The sequence below is a fragment of the Alligator sinensis genome, unplaced genomic scaffold (assembly GCF_000455745.1).
Source record: "Alligator sinensis unplaced genomic scaffold, ASM45574v1 scaffold745_1, whole genome shotgun sequence".
NCBI classification, from domain to species: Eukaryota; Metazoa; Chordata; order Crocodylia; family Alligatoridae; genus Alligator; species Alligator sinensis.
Window position 1 is genome coordinate 1,829,662 of NW_005842119.1, and position 17,885 is coordinate 1,847,546.

Here is a 17,885-nt window from a genome sequence, read left to right on the forward strand (position 1 = left end):
ACAGTAACTTTCCAAAGATCAGTAAAGAAGTGGCTTAAGCTGATTTGTAGGACAATAGGGGACAAAGATTTCTTGAGTAATCTAAATTTAGATATCCACTTTGTGCTATCCAGAGGAAGGAAACTATAATATTTAGTTGGTTTAATAAAAGATATCACATTTACCCAAAGAACCTTGTCTCTCTATGTCCTTAGACAACATGGCTACAGCCAAAACGCCCCAATAGTGTTTATGTGGTATTCTTGTACGTGGGTCGTCTGGATGGTCTTATTTGTCCCTTTAAAAAAAAAATAAATGGCAAAGAATGCATTTGGTAGACTGTGTTCAGCTGTTTTCCTTGTATGGGTAGAACTTCCAAATGTAGCACCACTGTCTGGGGATATGAGAAGGACATTTGGTTTCTAGATCATCAAAAAATGTTCTGAGCTGTTGCTGCTAGATTGATAATGTTAGTTGACCTGTTTGTATTCTCTTTAAGTCTAGTATTTTTTAGGTTTTTATTTTTTCTTATTATAAAGCTAGTAATTCCAATTTTCAAAACAAATCAGTGCAATATACATTTTGTTGCAATAGTATTATATTTATGCAGTACTTACAACCTAAGAATTTTGGCATTATACATTCACAATGAAAAGCACGAGTGGAATAAGCACAATTCAAATAAGCAGTGGTCCCCTAGTCCTACTAATCAACTAGTGCTGCCTTCTTGTTTTCGCTCAAGTGTTTTAACAAACTGTTTTGGCTTTGTCCATGCTAAAAGTTCAGTTGGTTACAAAAACACATTTGACAGTCAGGCGATTCAAAGTGATATCTGAGTTTGCATCAAACTGTTGCTGACTTGCCAAAATCTGTATTTATCAGGTTTCAGTTACTCTGGGGAGAGTGAGGCTATTGCATGTACTACCACAGTAGGGGGGCAACTTTTTTGGCAGGCATGTCACAATTAGCTCCATGCCCTCCCTTTTGATCCTCCTTTTTCTGCCTGATCAGCTGCCATGCTTTCTGTTTCCTGCCCTGTGCTCCCTGCCCAATCTGCTGCTCTGTTTTCTGCTCCCAATGCTATCTGCCACGGCTGCTTGCTCCCTCCCTGGTCTGCTGCTTGGCATACACAGAGGCTACCTGTGCCACAGGGTATATGCACATGCCCAAATCTGTTGGCCAGTCCTGTACTACCTCAGCAGAGTGGACACATGTAGCAACAGGCATACAGCAAGTGGTGGTAGCTGCTTGTAAGGCAGGTACACACTGGTTAATCCTCTGCAGTACTTAAAAAAAAAAAAAAAGGTGGTTAGATTAACATTAACAGATCAGTGTTGCATGTAGGCATCCAGTTCATCCTACAGAGAAATAACCTGAAACTTCCAGGAAAAAGAATGTCAGAGTAAAACCTCTGCAAGATGAAATGCTGTGTACTGTTTACAGTATATTAATCTGGTGGCATATTGAATTAAACAAACGTTAATTGTTTATAATTTAGTTAAAAACTCTGTTGGACAGAGTGGTTTTGGCGTTGTAATTTTACTTTTCTTTCTGACCTTTGACACGTTGTACATTTTCACATTCAAACTTACTGCTACCCGCTGTAAGGATTTTTTTTTTTTACAGTACACAGGAGAACAGTAGCATAGAGAGATACCATTTGAAAAGTTACTGCTACATGGATAAATAGTAAAATCTGATTGAAACTTGAACTGAATTAGGGCTAGTCAATATAGTTTTGTTTTTTTTTTTTTAATGTATATCTGCTAGGACTTTTCACAAACACATTTTTTAAAACTTCAGTGCAGGAGTTGATCTACTGTAGGCAATATTCCCATGGGAAACTGCTGTATATGTACATACTGGCAGGCTGAGTGTCACTGCTACTGCTGTTTCAGAAGTACACCACTGTGTAGCTGATTTCACAGGTTTCTTTTGCCTTCTGACATGGCCTATGGTAATATACAAAATAATCCATCATTATCCTACTCTGCCTGGATTTGCTTATGCAGGTTATAATTAGTGTTGTTTGTTTTGTGATGTTACTTAGAGCAGGACATGTCCAGTCCTGTAATCAAGCAATTGCCCTTATTTTTCTAAGTAGTGCAAATCTACATTTTATGATGTAATTTCTAAAGAAAATTATAGGGTATGAAGAAATTTAAGCTAGTTTTGCAACTGGTGTTTTCCATCTAGGCTGCTTAGAAATACCAGTAAGTGGCAGCTTAAAATACAATTGGCTGTGTTTCTGATTGTCAAATTTATCCATTTTTTGTAGCTAACAGTCCTATGAAAGAAATACATTTGTTAATGACTTCAGGACAAGGCTATATATAGCTTTTTTTTTTTTTTTAATTTACAGGGATGTGTGTGAATCACTTAGCCTGCTGACTTTGTCTCAGGAGGCTCTGCTCCATGAGGACCTCCTCAGCCAGTCCTCCAAAGCAAAGTTCAGTCTTTATACAAACAAACCCATCTTAAACCCTTATAATATATATATCTATACCTATAAGTCAATCCCCCCCTCCCCCCCAAGAAAAACAGACCTTTAAATATCATTTCTAAGCCAACACCCTCCTCCTTTCTCATTCCAGTGCTCAATTCTATTTACAGGGATGTGTGTGAATCACTTAGCCTGCTGACTTTGTCTCAGGAGGCTCTGCTCCATGAGGACCTCCTCAGCCAGTCCTCCAAAGCAAAGTTCAGTCTTTATACAAACAAACCCATCTTAAACCCTTATAATATATATATCTATACCTATAAGTCAATCCCCCCCTCCCCCCCAAGAAAAACAGACCTTTAAATATCATTTCTAAGCCAACACCCTCCTCCTTTCTCATTCCAGTGCTCAATTCTGTTGAATAATGTGCATGATTACTGGACAGAAATGGCATACAGAGTCAGGCAGGCATCCAAAACGTAGAGGTCAGAATACTTCTTGGGCGAAGGGGTGACATTGTTGCATTAATGAACTGAAGCTCCATAGCACAGAGAGGAGCAGGTTACAGAACTGAGCTCCATCTCCAAACTGTTAGCCGAGTACAATGCATGGAACAGGAACCCAATAGTATCTGAGAGAGAGTACATCATCCCAGCAAGACTTAAGCACAGTGACCCAGGTAGACTGCAATATGTGAGAGGGATGCTGTACCATAGGGGAAAGAGGTCCCATCTATCAATGGATACACACAGTCTAAGACACTGGGGTCACATACTATACTGTTCCATAACATGAGATTGTCATCGGCAGTTTCTCGGAGCCGGGCTTGATGGGTCCTCAGGTGACTGAGGAGCCTGATTCTGGATATATACATTCTTTGGCAATGGGGGCATGTTGTTGGTGGGGAAGTGGGATTTGCAGCCCTGGGTTGGCCTCCTTCTGCTTCCTCCATCGCCGCCGTTCCGCCTTGGTATCGAGTTGTTGGGCCTCAAAGTGGTGCACGCCTTGGTGGACCAGGTGGCGCCACACCATATGGTCAGCAGCTTGCTCCTCCCAGCCGTTGGTGTCAATGCTTCTGTCCTTGAGGGAGACCTTGAGTGTATCTTTGTACCATTTCCTTTGACTGCCCTTTGAGCATTGGCCAATGGAGAGCTGGGAAAAGAGAATCTGGTGAGGGAGGCAATTTTTGGACATCCAGTCACAGTGGCCTGTCCATCAGAGTTGATTTCTCAAGAGCAAGGTTTCAATTCTGGTGGATGCAGCTTCATGGAGGATGCTCGCACTGGTCCAGCAGTCCTCCCATTTGATCCCCAGGATTTGACACACGCACCACTGGTGAAAGCTCTTGAGAGTCTTGACGTGGAGTTGGTAGATGGTCCAGGTTTCACTGCAGTAGAAGTGTGGCCAGCACAACAGCTTTGTAAATCAGGACCTTTGTTGATTTCTGAAGGTCTCTATTTTCAAAGACACATTGTCACAGTTTGAAGAAGGCGGCACTAGCACATCTGACCTGGTGCTGGAGGAGGCTGAGGGGGGACCTGGTGGCTGCCTACAAACTCACATGGGGAGATCAACAGCAAATAGGCGGAGCCCTTTTCTCCCCAGCACCACCTGGGGTGACAAGGAACAATGGTAATAAGCTGATGGAGAATAGGTTTAGGTTAGAGATCAGAAGGCAATGTTTTACAGTTAGGGTGGCCAAAATCTGGAACCAACTTCCCAGGGAAGTGGTCTTTGCCCCTCCCTTGGGCAAATTCAAGAGGAAGTTGGATGATCACCTGTCTGGGGTCTTGTGAACCCAGCATTCATTCCTGCCTGTGGCAGGGGGTCAGGGATCTGTTCAGGTCCCTCCTGACCCTAGCTACTATGAAACAAACCAAATACCTCTGTCCTCTTCCCCACCTCCCCCTACTTTGAGGGAGTATTTGAGGGAGTCTGGTTGGTAGACAGTTTAAAGGAATAATTCAAAGTTTTTACAGGTAAATGGAAACTTGAACTATTTTCTTTGCAAGTTTAACATATCCTCTTGTAGTGTTCCACCTTTTTTTCCCCAGAGCCTGTAAATTTCCTCTCCTAGTCTCTTCTAGAGATCCAATAGACATTTTTAGTATCTAGTAGGCCCTTTTGCTTTGAAAATAAGTAGTGTTGTATAAATCACAAATACATCTGTAAATCACCAGCTGATTTGTCTGGTAAGAGTCTCGGTGAAAATCTATTTTGAATTAAAAGATCAGGCCCAGCAATGCTAAGGGAAGATGCATTTGTCCCTCGGGAAGCTTATCCATTTTTGATTAAGAACAGCTCTGCTACATGGGGGAGGTGGGTGCTAGAGTTGAACGCCTACTTTAAGTTTACCAAAAGATGGTCAGAAAGCTGTTGGTTGAAACATGCTCTGAGGAAATATTGGCATTAGGCGCATAATTCATATAAGTTAGTATCTATGTTCATTTCAGTTTTGTTTTGTTTTTTTAGTGCTCAATGTTGCTTTATGTAGCGGAGTTAAAAATTGTCCCTAATGAACATACTTACAGATTTCCTGAAATTTAGAAATAATGTCAGACTGTTTGTTTACTTTTACATTTACTGTTAAAAGATATCTTACAGTTTATATAATAGGTACATCATTCTAAGCTTTTTGTGTCTTCAAAATGAATGAATTGGCAGTTGGAGGCACTGCCAAATTTTCAGCAACTGAATCTGAAGCATCTGTACAAGAGATGTACAGCAGCTTATTAGAGATGTAACCAAATTTAAAAAAACTCACTGATCTTAATGTGAAGCTTACTGTAGCCAAAAACAATATCCAACATGTCTATAAAAGACTAATATACTATGCAGTTGGGTCAATAAAATATATTACCTAAAAAAATCCCCACATCTGTTAGGTAGGTATTTAGCACATTTTGCCCTTTTTCTTGGTATAGTTGCATATATGTTTTTAACACATTAAATTAATGGGGAGATGATGGTGTGTATAAAAAAAAATCTGACTAGAACTATCAAACTGAGAGGAAAGATGCATGGGTTTTTTAACAGCTGCGTGAGACAGCTGATAATACTCTTAACTTCATTTAGATTATAAAACAACAGTCCCTTTTTAATGTAAATAAAATCCCAAACTTCTATGATCAAGAGTTTTACTTTCAATCCATGGCATTTCTAAACAAGCCATTTGTTTCTGTAATTTATGAATGAAGATGAGAAATGTAATTGTTTAGGCTAAAATAAATAGCTGTAAAGCAGACTATATTTACTGATAGCAAACTGCTTTAAATTTGAAACTGAATTTCCCATGTCAACTTGAAAAATTCTTGCACTTGGTATTATTTTCTGCATATGACTTAAATTTTGCATTTTTTCCATAGAAAACTATTGGAGTATTCAAACCAAAATCTGAAGAGCCTTATGGTCATTTGAATCCAAAATGGACCAAATACTTTCACAAGATTTGTTGTCCTTGCTGCTTTGGCAGAGGCTGTCTTGTTCCTAATCAGGGATACCTTTCAGAAGCTGGTGCCTCTCTTGTGGATAACAAGTTGGGACTAGGAGTTGTACCAAAAACTAAGGTAAAATTTATACTACCTAGCATGCTAGCACTTAGAGGACGTGTCTACATATGCTGCTACATCACCATAGCAATGTGCTACAGCAGTGTAGCATCTGTGGGCAAAAACCATGATGCTGCAGCTACGTCACCATAGTGAGTGATGTGCTCCCTCAGTATAGTGTGTCACTGTGGTGATGTAGTGGCTAAAAATAACCGTGCACATGGCACAGTAACAACAGTGCCATAGGGACATGTGTAGATGTACCCAGAGATGCAAAATACATGCAGTCTGGAATTAAACTGATTGTATTTGTTCTATCCCAAATGGGGAAAAAATGAATCGGTATTGGGATAAGAATAGTGAGTGTGAATTATTTGAGCCATTGTAACAGGGTTAAATAATAACAACTTGGGAGAGGGAGGATGCTGGGGGCACAGTGGCACTAACTCATGTTCCCCTCCGGAAACTCTCTCTGCATTCCTTTGCTTTCAGCAAACAACTGCAATCTAGTGCACATCTCACCCCCTCTAGTCGTACTTAAGAGATGGTGACCTACTATTGGTAAAAGTACTCCAGAGTTTCAGTGGTGATATTGGTATAAAGGTCCATGTACTTCTTATGTCTCAGTATGAGTGATCAGTATGATTTCTGAGAGATTTCACCTATCTGAATTGCCTTTTTCAGCTGCAGATAAGTGGTACTAAAAAAACTGTTAAAAGCATTAAGATTATGAAATCAAGCACTGACAAGTTAGGAAATGTCGTAACTGACGTTGTCCATGAACCATTACTTAATACATGCCATACAGACCCTGCATTGATTACAAAATTAATATTTACTTCATCCATTTTTCAAAGGTCCTCACAGCAGTGTTAGTACTTGAAAACACTAGCATTCATTGTTGGTGAAGTCTCATGTGGGGCACTCACCTGAAGTCTCACCTGGGTCCAATTCTGGCCACCACATTTAAAAAATACATAGATAAGAATAGAACAATAAAAATAAGACATCTAGAAAATCGGAAAGGATAAAAGAATTTAAATGTTCTCCTTTGTGGCAATTCAGCATTCCTACCCTATGAATTTTAATCAGTGCCTACAAAATGAAAAGCACACAAGTAGTGGCTGATGCTTAACAGCTTGGTTTAGGACTGTGTGCAGATGCTCATTTCTTCTAACAGAAAAATAGCCCAGGAGTTGGGCTGAATTTAACAGATTTTTCTTTTATCTACATGGTAGAGAAACACTTTACTCTGTATTTGCTGTTAAGAATAGTCACTGTACAACAGTTAGTAAACTGACTGTTTTACGTGGTTCCTTTGTATGAAGTGTATATATATTTTAAAATGCCATGTGTAAATGAAATAGCAAACTAAAGTGTACATTGAAGGTATTATTGTATAAATAATCTGACCCCCTTGCTGGAGAGCTTCACAGACAAGCTCTCCAGGCAGGAGGCATTAGAAAGCTGCTTTGTAAGCCAGCTCTGCTCATATGATAGTCCATTAATTGACAGCCAGTTCTTTCCTCTGCCTGGAAAGGGGGCATGGCAGGCTGTCAACTGGAATTTGGCAGCTGCTGAAATACACCAGATGCTGCAGATACCCCTGGGAGGATTCCAGCCCCGTGAGACTGCCTCCAAGCAGCTGATTAGCAGGAGAGTGGCATTCTCCCACGGTGGCAATGCTCCCTGTTGTCCCTGGCAGGAAAATAGTCTTGTTCTCTGTACTCTGGGAGCCAAGCAGAGGGAGTGGCTTGGCGCAAAGCCCCTGCCTGCTTCTCACATTGGCAACTCCTGTGTGAGAGAGCTGGGGCAGCTCTTCCCCTCCCCTCCAGCAGATGGGAGATGGGGAGCAGCTGCTCACCACACCTCCAGATTGTGGTGACCTCATCTCAGGCAGTCATGGGAGCATTTCCTCTGGCTCCATTCCTCCTGGTCTTCAGAAGTTAAGGCAGGGGAAAGTGTGCAGACATTACTTCCCTGAAGAAACTCTCCCAGAAGCTATTTTAACCCTAGTTGTTCCTGGGTTTTTCTCTGAGCTGCCATTTTTTGCTCTTGAACACTTTTTTGTTTTCTACTGGGAGAGTGGCAGTTCTCCTGGTAGAAACTGAACTTATGTATGTTGTCTAAGTGATGACTTTGGAATCGTATAGGATTTCTGAAGCAGAGATAGTGATAATATCCAATTATCCAGTGCAGCATTCAGCTTCTTTAGGCATAGTGTCATGTTTTTAGTGCAGTCCTGTCATTCACTGCAGTATGTCAGACTACTGGAGGTAAGAGTTCTGCAGCCAAACATTCTCATTCATGGCTTGATTAGTTCCTAGTTTGTTCCACAACCTATGCAGTAAATGAGACTCGGGGATCTATGGGAAGGAATAGTATTTATCATGAAATTGAAGACTAATGAGCCAAAAGGACAATCAGGGCTGCTTTAGTAGTCTTAATTCTGGCATTGTCTAACTTCCAGATGTCTGACTTTGTCAACCCAACATAGATTCTTGTATGTAATAGTAATACAAAATTATTGCACACTGGCAAGCAGGGATCCATGTAAGAATAATTAATTTAGAACATTCTGTCCAGTGTGCATTTACATGTTTGGCCACAATATTGTATGTGTATTCACCCCATTCAGTGTGTGGGTTCAGGAAGCATTCTGTTGTCTTGACTTATCTATAGCAATTGGTAATGTACTTTATTATACATCTATAATTAAAATCAAAATAAAAGGCAGTCCCAAGCTTTTAACTTTGTATTTTAAGGTCGTCTGGCTTGTCAGTGAGACTTTTAACTACAATGCAATAGATCGTGCAAAATCAAGAGGCAAAAAATATGCTTTAGAAAAAGTGCCAAAAGTTGCTAAAAAATTTCATCGGATTGGATTACCTCCTAAGGTAAGCTCTTCTAAGATGATTTGTCAGAGTTTGTTGATTTTTACTGCCTGTGTCTGTGCACACTGGATCAAAGCCAGGGCATTTGTAAGTAACTTCACTGCCTCAAGATCTGTTCAATCAGAAGACCAACAGCAAGTGAAAGGGGTAACTGTATACAAACTTTGGTTCAAGTGGCAAAATTTATCCCATTTGTTGATAATTTTTTTTTAATAGCTATATTACATCATTGTACATCTATATTTTTCTGTTAAGGAAGAACACTTCCTTTTAAGGGAGAAATGTATCGTCTCTTTTTACATTTGTTCTTTGCTTATGCCCTTTTCCTTCCTATAAGTTACCTTTCTCTGCCTTGTCTGTCTTCTCTCAATATCTTTTTTTATACTGTGCTGTTCTTCCTCTGCCTCTCTTTCTTGTTGTACCCTCTTATATCTGCCCCAAGCTTTTCAATCTTTCTTTCAATCATTATTTTCTTTATTTTGATTCCTTATTTTATGTCCCGCCATGTGTTCCTTCTTTTACTGTCTCCTGCCTTTCTAAGCAAAATCCCATAAGAACAACATTCTTTTCTTGCATTCACCAAATCTTCCTGCAGTGTTCTTTTGTAAGTCAAGCAAAAGCACAGACTTATGACTCAGCTGCAACATGCAGGTGCCCAAGAACTTCTGTCCATAGGATAAATGTTTTGCAGGCTCCCCCTGGAAGAATCATATGAACCCACATATGGGTTTGTAAGTGCAGCCTTTTCTCAAACAAAGTAAAGTCTTTCATCCTTTCAAACTTTCTCTGTGCTTCTCCCCCACATATAGAGCCCTCCCAGGTGTGGGTTTTTTTTGTTTTTTGTTTTCTTCTCCAGACTCAGTGGGCTCCTATACATGTGCAGGGAGGCTGTTCTGGTGTACTGTAACTACAGCGTGTCGGAGCAGACTCAATTAATTGAATCTGCTGGAGCGTGGTAATTACTCTGAACTTTCTAGAAAAAAAACCTAGTTTTTATAGCTGTCTGCAGGAAGCAATGTGTTTAATTCTTGAGTTCAGAACTTATAAAGATCTCATCAGCTTTTTCAGTTCACTTTTAAACTTAATCTACTTGAGAATATTCTCTAAATCAGGTTTTTGAAATTTCAGGTTGGCTCCTTCCAACTGTTTGTTGAGGGATATAAGGAAGCTGAGTACTGGCTCAGGAAATTTGAAACTGATCCTTTACCTGAGAATACTAGGAAACAATTTCAGTCACAGTTTGAGAGATTGGTTACCTTGGATTATGTCATCAGAAATACAGGTACTTATCAGACTATCACTTACTTTATATCTATTTGCTTGAGACAGAAATAATAAGTAGAGCTGATTGAATGTAACCTTCTTCTAAATGTTTTGTTTGCTTTTCCAAAGACTGCAGGCTAGAATTTTTTTATGTGAGCATGTGAAGTATTTTAGCTTCAGCAGTCTTTAAAACTTATTAAGCATCACAGTAGCTACATAAGCAATTTATTTTTTTGTTTCATTTTTTCCTTTTTGGAAAAACTATTGAGAGGTAAGAGCAATATGTATTAAGTCAAACATAAGTTAAGAGATGAAGTGTGGGTTTTTGTTTTAATGAGTGCTGTTGTCTTGCTTCACTTCTGAAGTCATTAAGGGAAATCTGATGTCTGGCAGAACCCGTGCCTTCACGTTCTACTTCTCATATTCTAAGGTCCGAAGGATACTGGATTTTTGAAAGAGAAGCCATTGTTGTCAGATACTTCTATTGAGTGGAAGTATAAAGCAGCCTAAGTGTACTTTTTGCTAAAGAACTGGTGTTCAGTATTGTCAGGCACTGAAAGAGAGCTGGGAAATATGGCCTCCCATGACTCCTACTGTGCTTCTGTGTAGCCCTGTACTTGAATATGTAGGAGGGTCAGTTTCCTTATTGAGTACAAAAGTCTATCAACGTAGATGTCCCCTCCTTTACTGTTGGTCTTTTTCATACCCTCTTTCTGTAGTTTCCTTTTTCCTTTCCTGTCTTCAGTGTCTATACAGATGAAGCACACTCAAAAGGGGAGAAGCAGACTGAGGGTAGAATGTTTTAGGATAAGACTCTAGTGCTTGTGAGCCTCTACTATAGTCTGCTAACCTAGTCAGTAGCTAAACTCTCTAGTACCTCCAAACCTTACTGTTTATGGACTCATTAGAGGACTATGTTTAAAGTATGTTTGTTTTTTTTTTTTTAAAAAAAAAAAAAGCATCCACTTAATTATTGTAGAACAACAAAAAGATTCAGTGTCTGGATACTCCTCCAAGTCTCTAGAAGACCACTTTTGCCCAACAACAGCCTTTTGTAGCAACACAGTTCCTTTTCTACCCAGCAGACCCTATGAAAGAAGAAGCAACAGTTTTTTCAGAATTGAAGATGACTTCCTTATTTACCTATTTCACAGATATTTTGCACGAGTCATTTTCCCCTTTTTGGGTGGTTAGCCGAAGTTTTCAAATGGGATTCATTTTTAAATATCTATGGTTGATCCTGCCACCGGTACAACAGTTTTCCACTGACAGAGAACCCATACATGCAGTTGGTTCTGACTATATAGGTCAAAGTGATTTCTGCTGTCCTCCTTGATATTGTGCAGTATGCTCAGCTGGTTAGGGGGAATGCAAGCCAGGAATACACAGTTCAATTCAAAATGGGAAAAAGTTTCATAAAAACTTTTTAATCATCTTTCCAATCCCATTTTATGGTCTAATACCACAAATTCTACAGAATCTAAATGAGATTTCATGTTGGAAACGTATTTAGGTGATATTTTTTGTTGGATCTCTTAGCAAATATTTTCAGTTTAATTGAAATTGTTATATACTATTTTGAAAAATTGTTTTACAAATATCACATATATACTCTCCCTTTTAAAGACAGGGGCAATGATAACTGGTTAGTTAGATATGAAAAAGAAGCTGATGGAATTGACCTATCGGATAAGGTAAGGAAAAACTATGTTTTCAAAAATTAATGTCAAGGCATAATTTTGAGCTTTTTTACAGGCTGAAGTAATTTGTTGTATGGTATTCCTTATCTAGGAATCTGATTCTGATATTGCAGTAATTCAGAACAAATGTATAGGTATGCCTCTAGGATTGAATTTAATTTGATTGTTTTGATTATAACAGTGGGGATTACCTTTATATTAATAAATAGGAAGGTTTTTCAGCACACGTTTTATAATAATAGTTGTCCACTTGTATAAAAACACAGTCCCTTGGGTCCATTATACTCTGTTCCTCTATTTTGGGTGCAGTTTTGCTTTTATATTTACATTAGGTCTTCTGGTTGTCTTGATGTGTCTATTTTGGTGACACATTTACAGGAAAGTGTAGGCAAACCTTAACTGCCTACGTTCTGGCTTGATTTTTGGGTACTTTCACATAATGTTTAGACTCTGTAAAGAGTAAAACCATAGTGTTGTCACTAATTAGGCACTGTAGTGGGTCACTAACACAACTCTATTTTAAAACTCTTAATGCATTTTTAAAATATTTTTGTGTGTGTAAATCATTACTAATTTGAAAATACTTCCCCCCAGGATATCCATTGGACTACTAGTAAAGAATCTATTATTAAAATTGCTGCAATTGACAATGGTTTAGCTTTTCCCTTTAAACATCCTGATGAGTGGAGAGCATGTGAGTATTATGTTCTTTAATCTGTTTTATTTTTAACTATTAAAAATAAAAGTAACTATTAAATTGGCATTCTTAGATTAGTTCTTGAAGACCGTTTCACTGTAGTCATTTTTTTTTTCTCCTCTTCAACAGCTTTAAGTTGTTAAAACTCCAAAGCTTTAAACTCAGTTTTTAAACTCAAAGTTAAGTTGTTAACCCCCGCCTCCCTTTTTCTTCCCCCTGCTTGGTGCTTGTGGTGCCTACTTCAATCTTGGAAGCTAAATAGCACTGGGCCTGGCAAAACTCACCTGGGAATCCCAGGTGCTGTAGGCAGCTGTCAACTTTTATTGATTATATTATGTTTCTGAATTATTGTTGTTCTCTCCCCCCACCCCGACCTCTTTTAACTTCCTCCCCCCATCCCCCTTCCTTATTTTTCTCTCCTTTAGTTACTTCTCCCTTTTGACACCCAAACATGGCTGGTGCTTGATGGCGGGAAGGTGGAGAAGGGAAATGGCTAACAACAAAAGAGCCCTGGAATTGGTAGGGTGGGGTGCCAAAAAGAGTAGAGGGGGCCATCAGGATTGGACCTTTTGGCTTCTAGCGCTGGCAGCATCTGACAGAGGCAGCTGCCTACCTACTTGGCTCAGAAAGTGGCACATATATTGCATTTCTGTGATGCAGAGGTTAAGGTAGTTTTTAGTAAAAAGCCTGAACAGACTAAATATAGATGCACCTTTAGTTTCACAGTACTGTAGTTGTGACTACCTCCAATACAGTGTTGAGAGCACCAAGCTAGAGTTACTGAAATGATACTCAATTTATCTGACCCTGCAAGCTGGATGAGAGGCATGGTGTGATTCCAGCATGGGGTTGGGGTCTGGGGCTGGTGTGCAGGTAGTTCAGCTGTGGGTTTGCCTGCCTGATACAGCTGTGGGCTGCTCAGGCCCAAACCAACTCAAGGCTCACAGAGCTGCTACTGCTCCCTTGCTGTCAAGTTTCTGAACTGTGGAGAGCACTGCAGGCTAGATGATAGGGCTCCATGGGCCAGATCTAGCCTGCCAGCTGTAGGCTGACCACCACTGCTTTATAGGGAACTAATTGTGTAACTGAAGATAGACCACTGGCTCAGCATGGTCCAGTTCACCCTGCTGAGAAGTAGGGTAAATAAGCTTCATGCAGTTGAGGCTAAACTGCCACTGTGACTGGAACTAGCTCATCTGTCATTAAGCTGCAGTAAATTCTGTGAGTGAAATGTAGAGGTACACTAAGGTTAAAGAGGATTACAATTTTTTGGTTCAGTATAACTGGTTACAAATCTCCTCATGTAAGCAGCTTTGGAACTCTCTGCTGGAGTTGGAAAAGATTAATGCAGTACTTGTCAAACTAAACATTCATCTTGGTATACTTCAAAATCTTTAGTTTTGGTGTTCAGAACTTCTGTCTTTTTAACCTAAAGCCCTACTATATCAAGAACATAACATTTTGCTTTTATAAAGGTGTTGACTTTACAGCTTAATACATTAAGAAAAGATTTGTTAGTATTATATCTTTTTTTTTTTTAAATTATTCAAGCTACTTGGGGTGGGGGGCAAAATCTGAATAAGTTGAAGAACAGGGCTATGTCCGTACATGCAGGCACATTTGGTTTGGGGTACCACAAACCGCACACATTGCACATTTAAACTTTGTGCAGTGTTGCTAATTTGCAGTGCTGGGGCAAAATTTGCTACTGGGATTTCCCAGTAGCAAAAAACACCCCCACAGGAAAAAAAGGTAGTATAGAGTGCAAGAAAATATCATTTACTGCAAGAAAGTTCTCCATGTGCTGCTCCCCAACTGGCTGGATTGTAGGGTGCCTCATTGCAGGGGCTGCCTGCCAGCTAGCCCTACATAGGCACCCTGTATCACCACCCTTGCTGGGCAGCACCCCCACCCAGCTCTAGTCCCTGCCTCTGCCCCACTCCCTCCCTCACCATGGGGGCTATAATTGGCTCCCCCACACCCCTTCCCCTCCACAGACTTACCTGCAAGGCACTGCTCCCCATACTGCCCAGCTGTGCTCCTGTAAATAAATTACCGGATCGGTATCAGCCGACATACCTGATGAATAATCGGCTATTGATATCGGCCAATAAAATTCTTGGTGCACCCCTACCTAGGAGTCAAATATCTGAAAAGCTTATTTTGTTGCAGATGCTATATCGCTCATGCACAAATTGCATACCTATGATTGATGGAGAAAAGTCTCTGCTTTGCCAGTCAGTGGCAGGGGTTGGCAACCTCTGGGCTGGCCATTTGATCCAGCCTTTGATACAGGGCTTTGACATCAGTTACTTTCCCATGTAGCCCTGGGGAAAAGTGCTAGCTGTAGGTGCTTTCTCTATGCCAAGGACAGGCAAATGTGGTGGTAGTGGCTGGGTCCTAGCACCTGGCTCCCTCTGACCTGAATTGAGTCAGTCAGGCCTGCAGCCAGTCACTGGTATATATTGCATTCCGTATTTTAATGATACTTTTCCACCCTTATTTCTTCAATTAAATATTTATTACTATAAATACGTTTTAATTTCTTTTGTACTTCATGAAAAGCTGAAGCCTTTGTGGCCATCGTTTTTAACTTGTAATTCTGGCCAAACAATGAATGTAACAATAGCAAACAAATTGGGAATAAGGTTCATGTGAATATAACTTCTGTCAGCTAGCAGTTAAGTTACCAAATGATTTAGAATTGTGATAGCTAATTGAAGGTTATTTTGATTAGAGAGTACTAGAACCTCTAATTTCTTCCTATTGATGATCAAGAAATTCAACAATTTTTTTTTTTTTCAATTAGATCCATTTCATTGGGCTTGGCTTTCTCAAGCAAAAGTTCCTTTCTCCCAAGAGACCAGAGATTTAATTCTCCCTCGCATTTCTGACATGAACTTTGTACAGGATCTTTGTGAAGATCTTTATGAATTATTTAAGGTGAGTCCTCTGACTAATAAAATAGCTACTCCAGTGATTTTTAACAGTTAACTTGAACATGGAAGGAAAACTTAAACAACTGTTTTTCCCTGTGATACTACTTTAGCTCCAGTGCTAGGATACAAATAGTAGAGGATATATAAATGTTTTTCACTGAATCATTGTGTAAGAAAAGTGAAATGGCTAGAAATGAGCTTTAATAGCCTTTTAATGCTATTAAATAGCCTTTTAATAGCCTTTATCAGCTAAAGTTAAGTAAGCATCAATATAAATTTATCACTTTAAGATGCCTGTGAATACTTACTTCGAATAAATTTCTGTAGCTTGGGAAAAGTGCTTCATTCAATGTAGCTTCAGGTATTTTAAATCTTATTTTATTTGTCTTCAAAGTGACATTTAAAATCTGGAATCTATTCAAGAATGGATTTACAGATACCTAACATGTCAAATTGTGTACTGCAGTATATATGTGTATGTAGGCCTCCTTTTACTCTGATTTATTAGCAATATTCCTCATACAATTAAAATCTTGATAAGGGCAACTTGCATTAGTATTAGAATTCATAAATTTGTATCTTACACGCTGAATATTCCTGAGGACCCAGGGCCAAGGGGAGAGGGGCCATTCAGTACAACACACAGCTTGCAATTATATACATGCATTTATTTGAAGAACAGTGGTCCTGAAACATGTTTGTTAATGTAATTTTGTATTTGTCTGACCCCAATATGTTCAAAATACCAGTATCATCTTTGGCATTTCTGTTGTAATACATTAGTGCTGAGAATTTAATGGGTGTGGAGCCTGGGGTGTTTCCTTGTCCTTTACAGGAAGTCCCTGTAGGTCAGACTTGAGTGGAAAGGTAGAAAGGTAGAAATTGCTTCTTTGTCTCTTGAAGGCTCAGATCAAGTTTAATAGGGCTGTGTGAACCTTCGGTTACTGACTTGATTTGGAGGAGATTTGGCTCAGTTTGGTGGCCGAATCTCCAAATCTGAATTGAATCAGGAGACCCGAATCAAAGCCTTCGATTCAGTTTGGAGAGATTCAACAATAGACAGATTTATGTTTTGTTTTGTTTTTCTATGTACCTCAAGGTACCAGGTGCGGCTTGTGAACACTGAGATGATGGGGCAGATGGAGCATCCAGTGGGAGCGTGGCGGGGGGGTCCCCCACACTCTTGGTGGCAGACCCAGAAGTTGCTCCATCTGCCCCAGCATCTCGTCGTTTACGAGCCTCACCTTGTACGCTGTGGTACATAGCAAAAACATTTAAATCTGTGTCTGTGGCTGAATCACTGATTCTCCGAATCAGAATCAAATCTTCAGATTCAGCCAAATCGATTTTTGGACAGTGATCTGAATCGGTGAATTGAATCACTGTCCCCCAAATTGGGCCAAATCCAAATCAAATACTGCTTGCTTTGCACACCCCTGGTATTTAGCTTGTAATCTTGCCCATTGCTATAATCCTGTAAAGCCTTAAAGTGATATTTTTTTACAGAAATTTTGTACTTTTATTAGAAATGTTATTAGCTATTAGAGGTAATCCTTAATATTATAATGGAAAAAATAGGGGAACTGTCATCTTTTACTTTGTGCACATATGCATTGCTTTGGTTAGCTACCTTTTGCTGTTTCCTGTCTATAGTTTTCTTTCTGTGGCTCTTCTACATAGAGAAATATTTGAAAACAGGGCTGCAAATCCACAGAGAAGACTTAAGACTTGGAATTGCTTTTATGTTGACAGTATCCTTTTAAGTGTCTAAGTACTGTCAGTCTGCCTTCCCAAGCAATAACGTTTGCTGTTTTGTAGTTGAAATATACTTTCTGATTTTAGTTGGTCTCAAACATATGCTTAAATTTTTATAGTGCAGTTATGTTTTTTGGGATAAAAACTATTGGTTACTTAGTTCCTAAGAAATGTAATTTTTAAAAATAGTCTGAAAATAACTCATCTTTTTATTATTTACTTTGAGTAAAGACGGATAAAGGATTTGACAAGGCTACTTTTGAAAACCAAATGTCTGTGATGCGGGGACAGGTAAGGCTAATTATTAGATTCCTTAACAAGGAGTGCTGTACATACAGGTGCATAGATAGCATCTCTGAAGTGCAGACAGATGGCAGGATGACTGAACATACACATTCATTTAGACACGGTTCCCACTATCTTATGAATGAGGCAGTAGGAAGCTTATATTGATATTGGTTTTGCCAATTTGCTGTTTGTAGATAAAGAATTATTTCTAGTGTTACCAGTTTACTGTGCTAGAACAAACCCCTTTAACGCACAAAATGGTTATAAAATCAAATGTACTGAAAATTCACAACACTGTTTACTAAAATACAATATGCAACTTGAAAAAATATATATGTTTTGAGGAAATTGGCATGCAGGTAAATCAACAATTGAGAAACTA

General features: G+C 39.3%; 1 protein-coding gene across 1 annotated transcript in view; it reads left to right on the top strand.

Annotated features, from left to right (window-relative positions):
- PI4K2B (phosphatidylinositol 4-kinase type 2 beta) overlaps positions 1-17,885 on the top strand; it is a 44,125-nt gene that overhangs the window by 18,254 nt on the left and 7,986 nt on the right. The window contains exons 4-10 of the mRNA XM_025205574.1: positions 5,785-5,985; positions 8,733-8,864; positions 9,990-10,143; positions 11,751-11,818; positions 12,419-12,518; positions 15,331-15,464; positions 17,447-17,506. Coding sequence (XP_025061359.1) covers positions 5,785-5,985; positions 8,733-8,864; positions 9,990-10,143; positions 11,751-11,818; positions 12,419-12,518; positions 15,331-15,464; positions 17,447-17,506 — 849 coding nt within the window. The remainder of the gene's footprint in view (positions 1-5,784; positions 5,986-8,732; positions 8,865-9,989; positions 10,144-11,750; positions 11,819-12,418; positions 12,519-15,330; positions 15,465-17,446; positions 17,507-17,885) is intronic.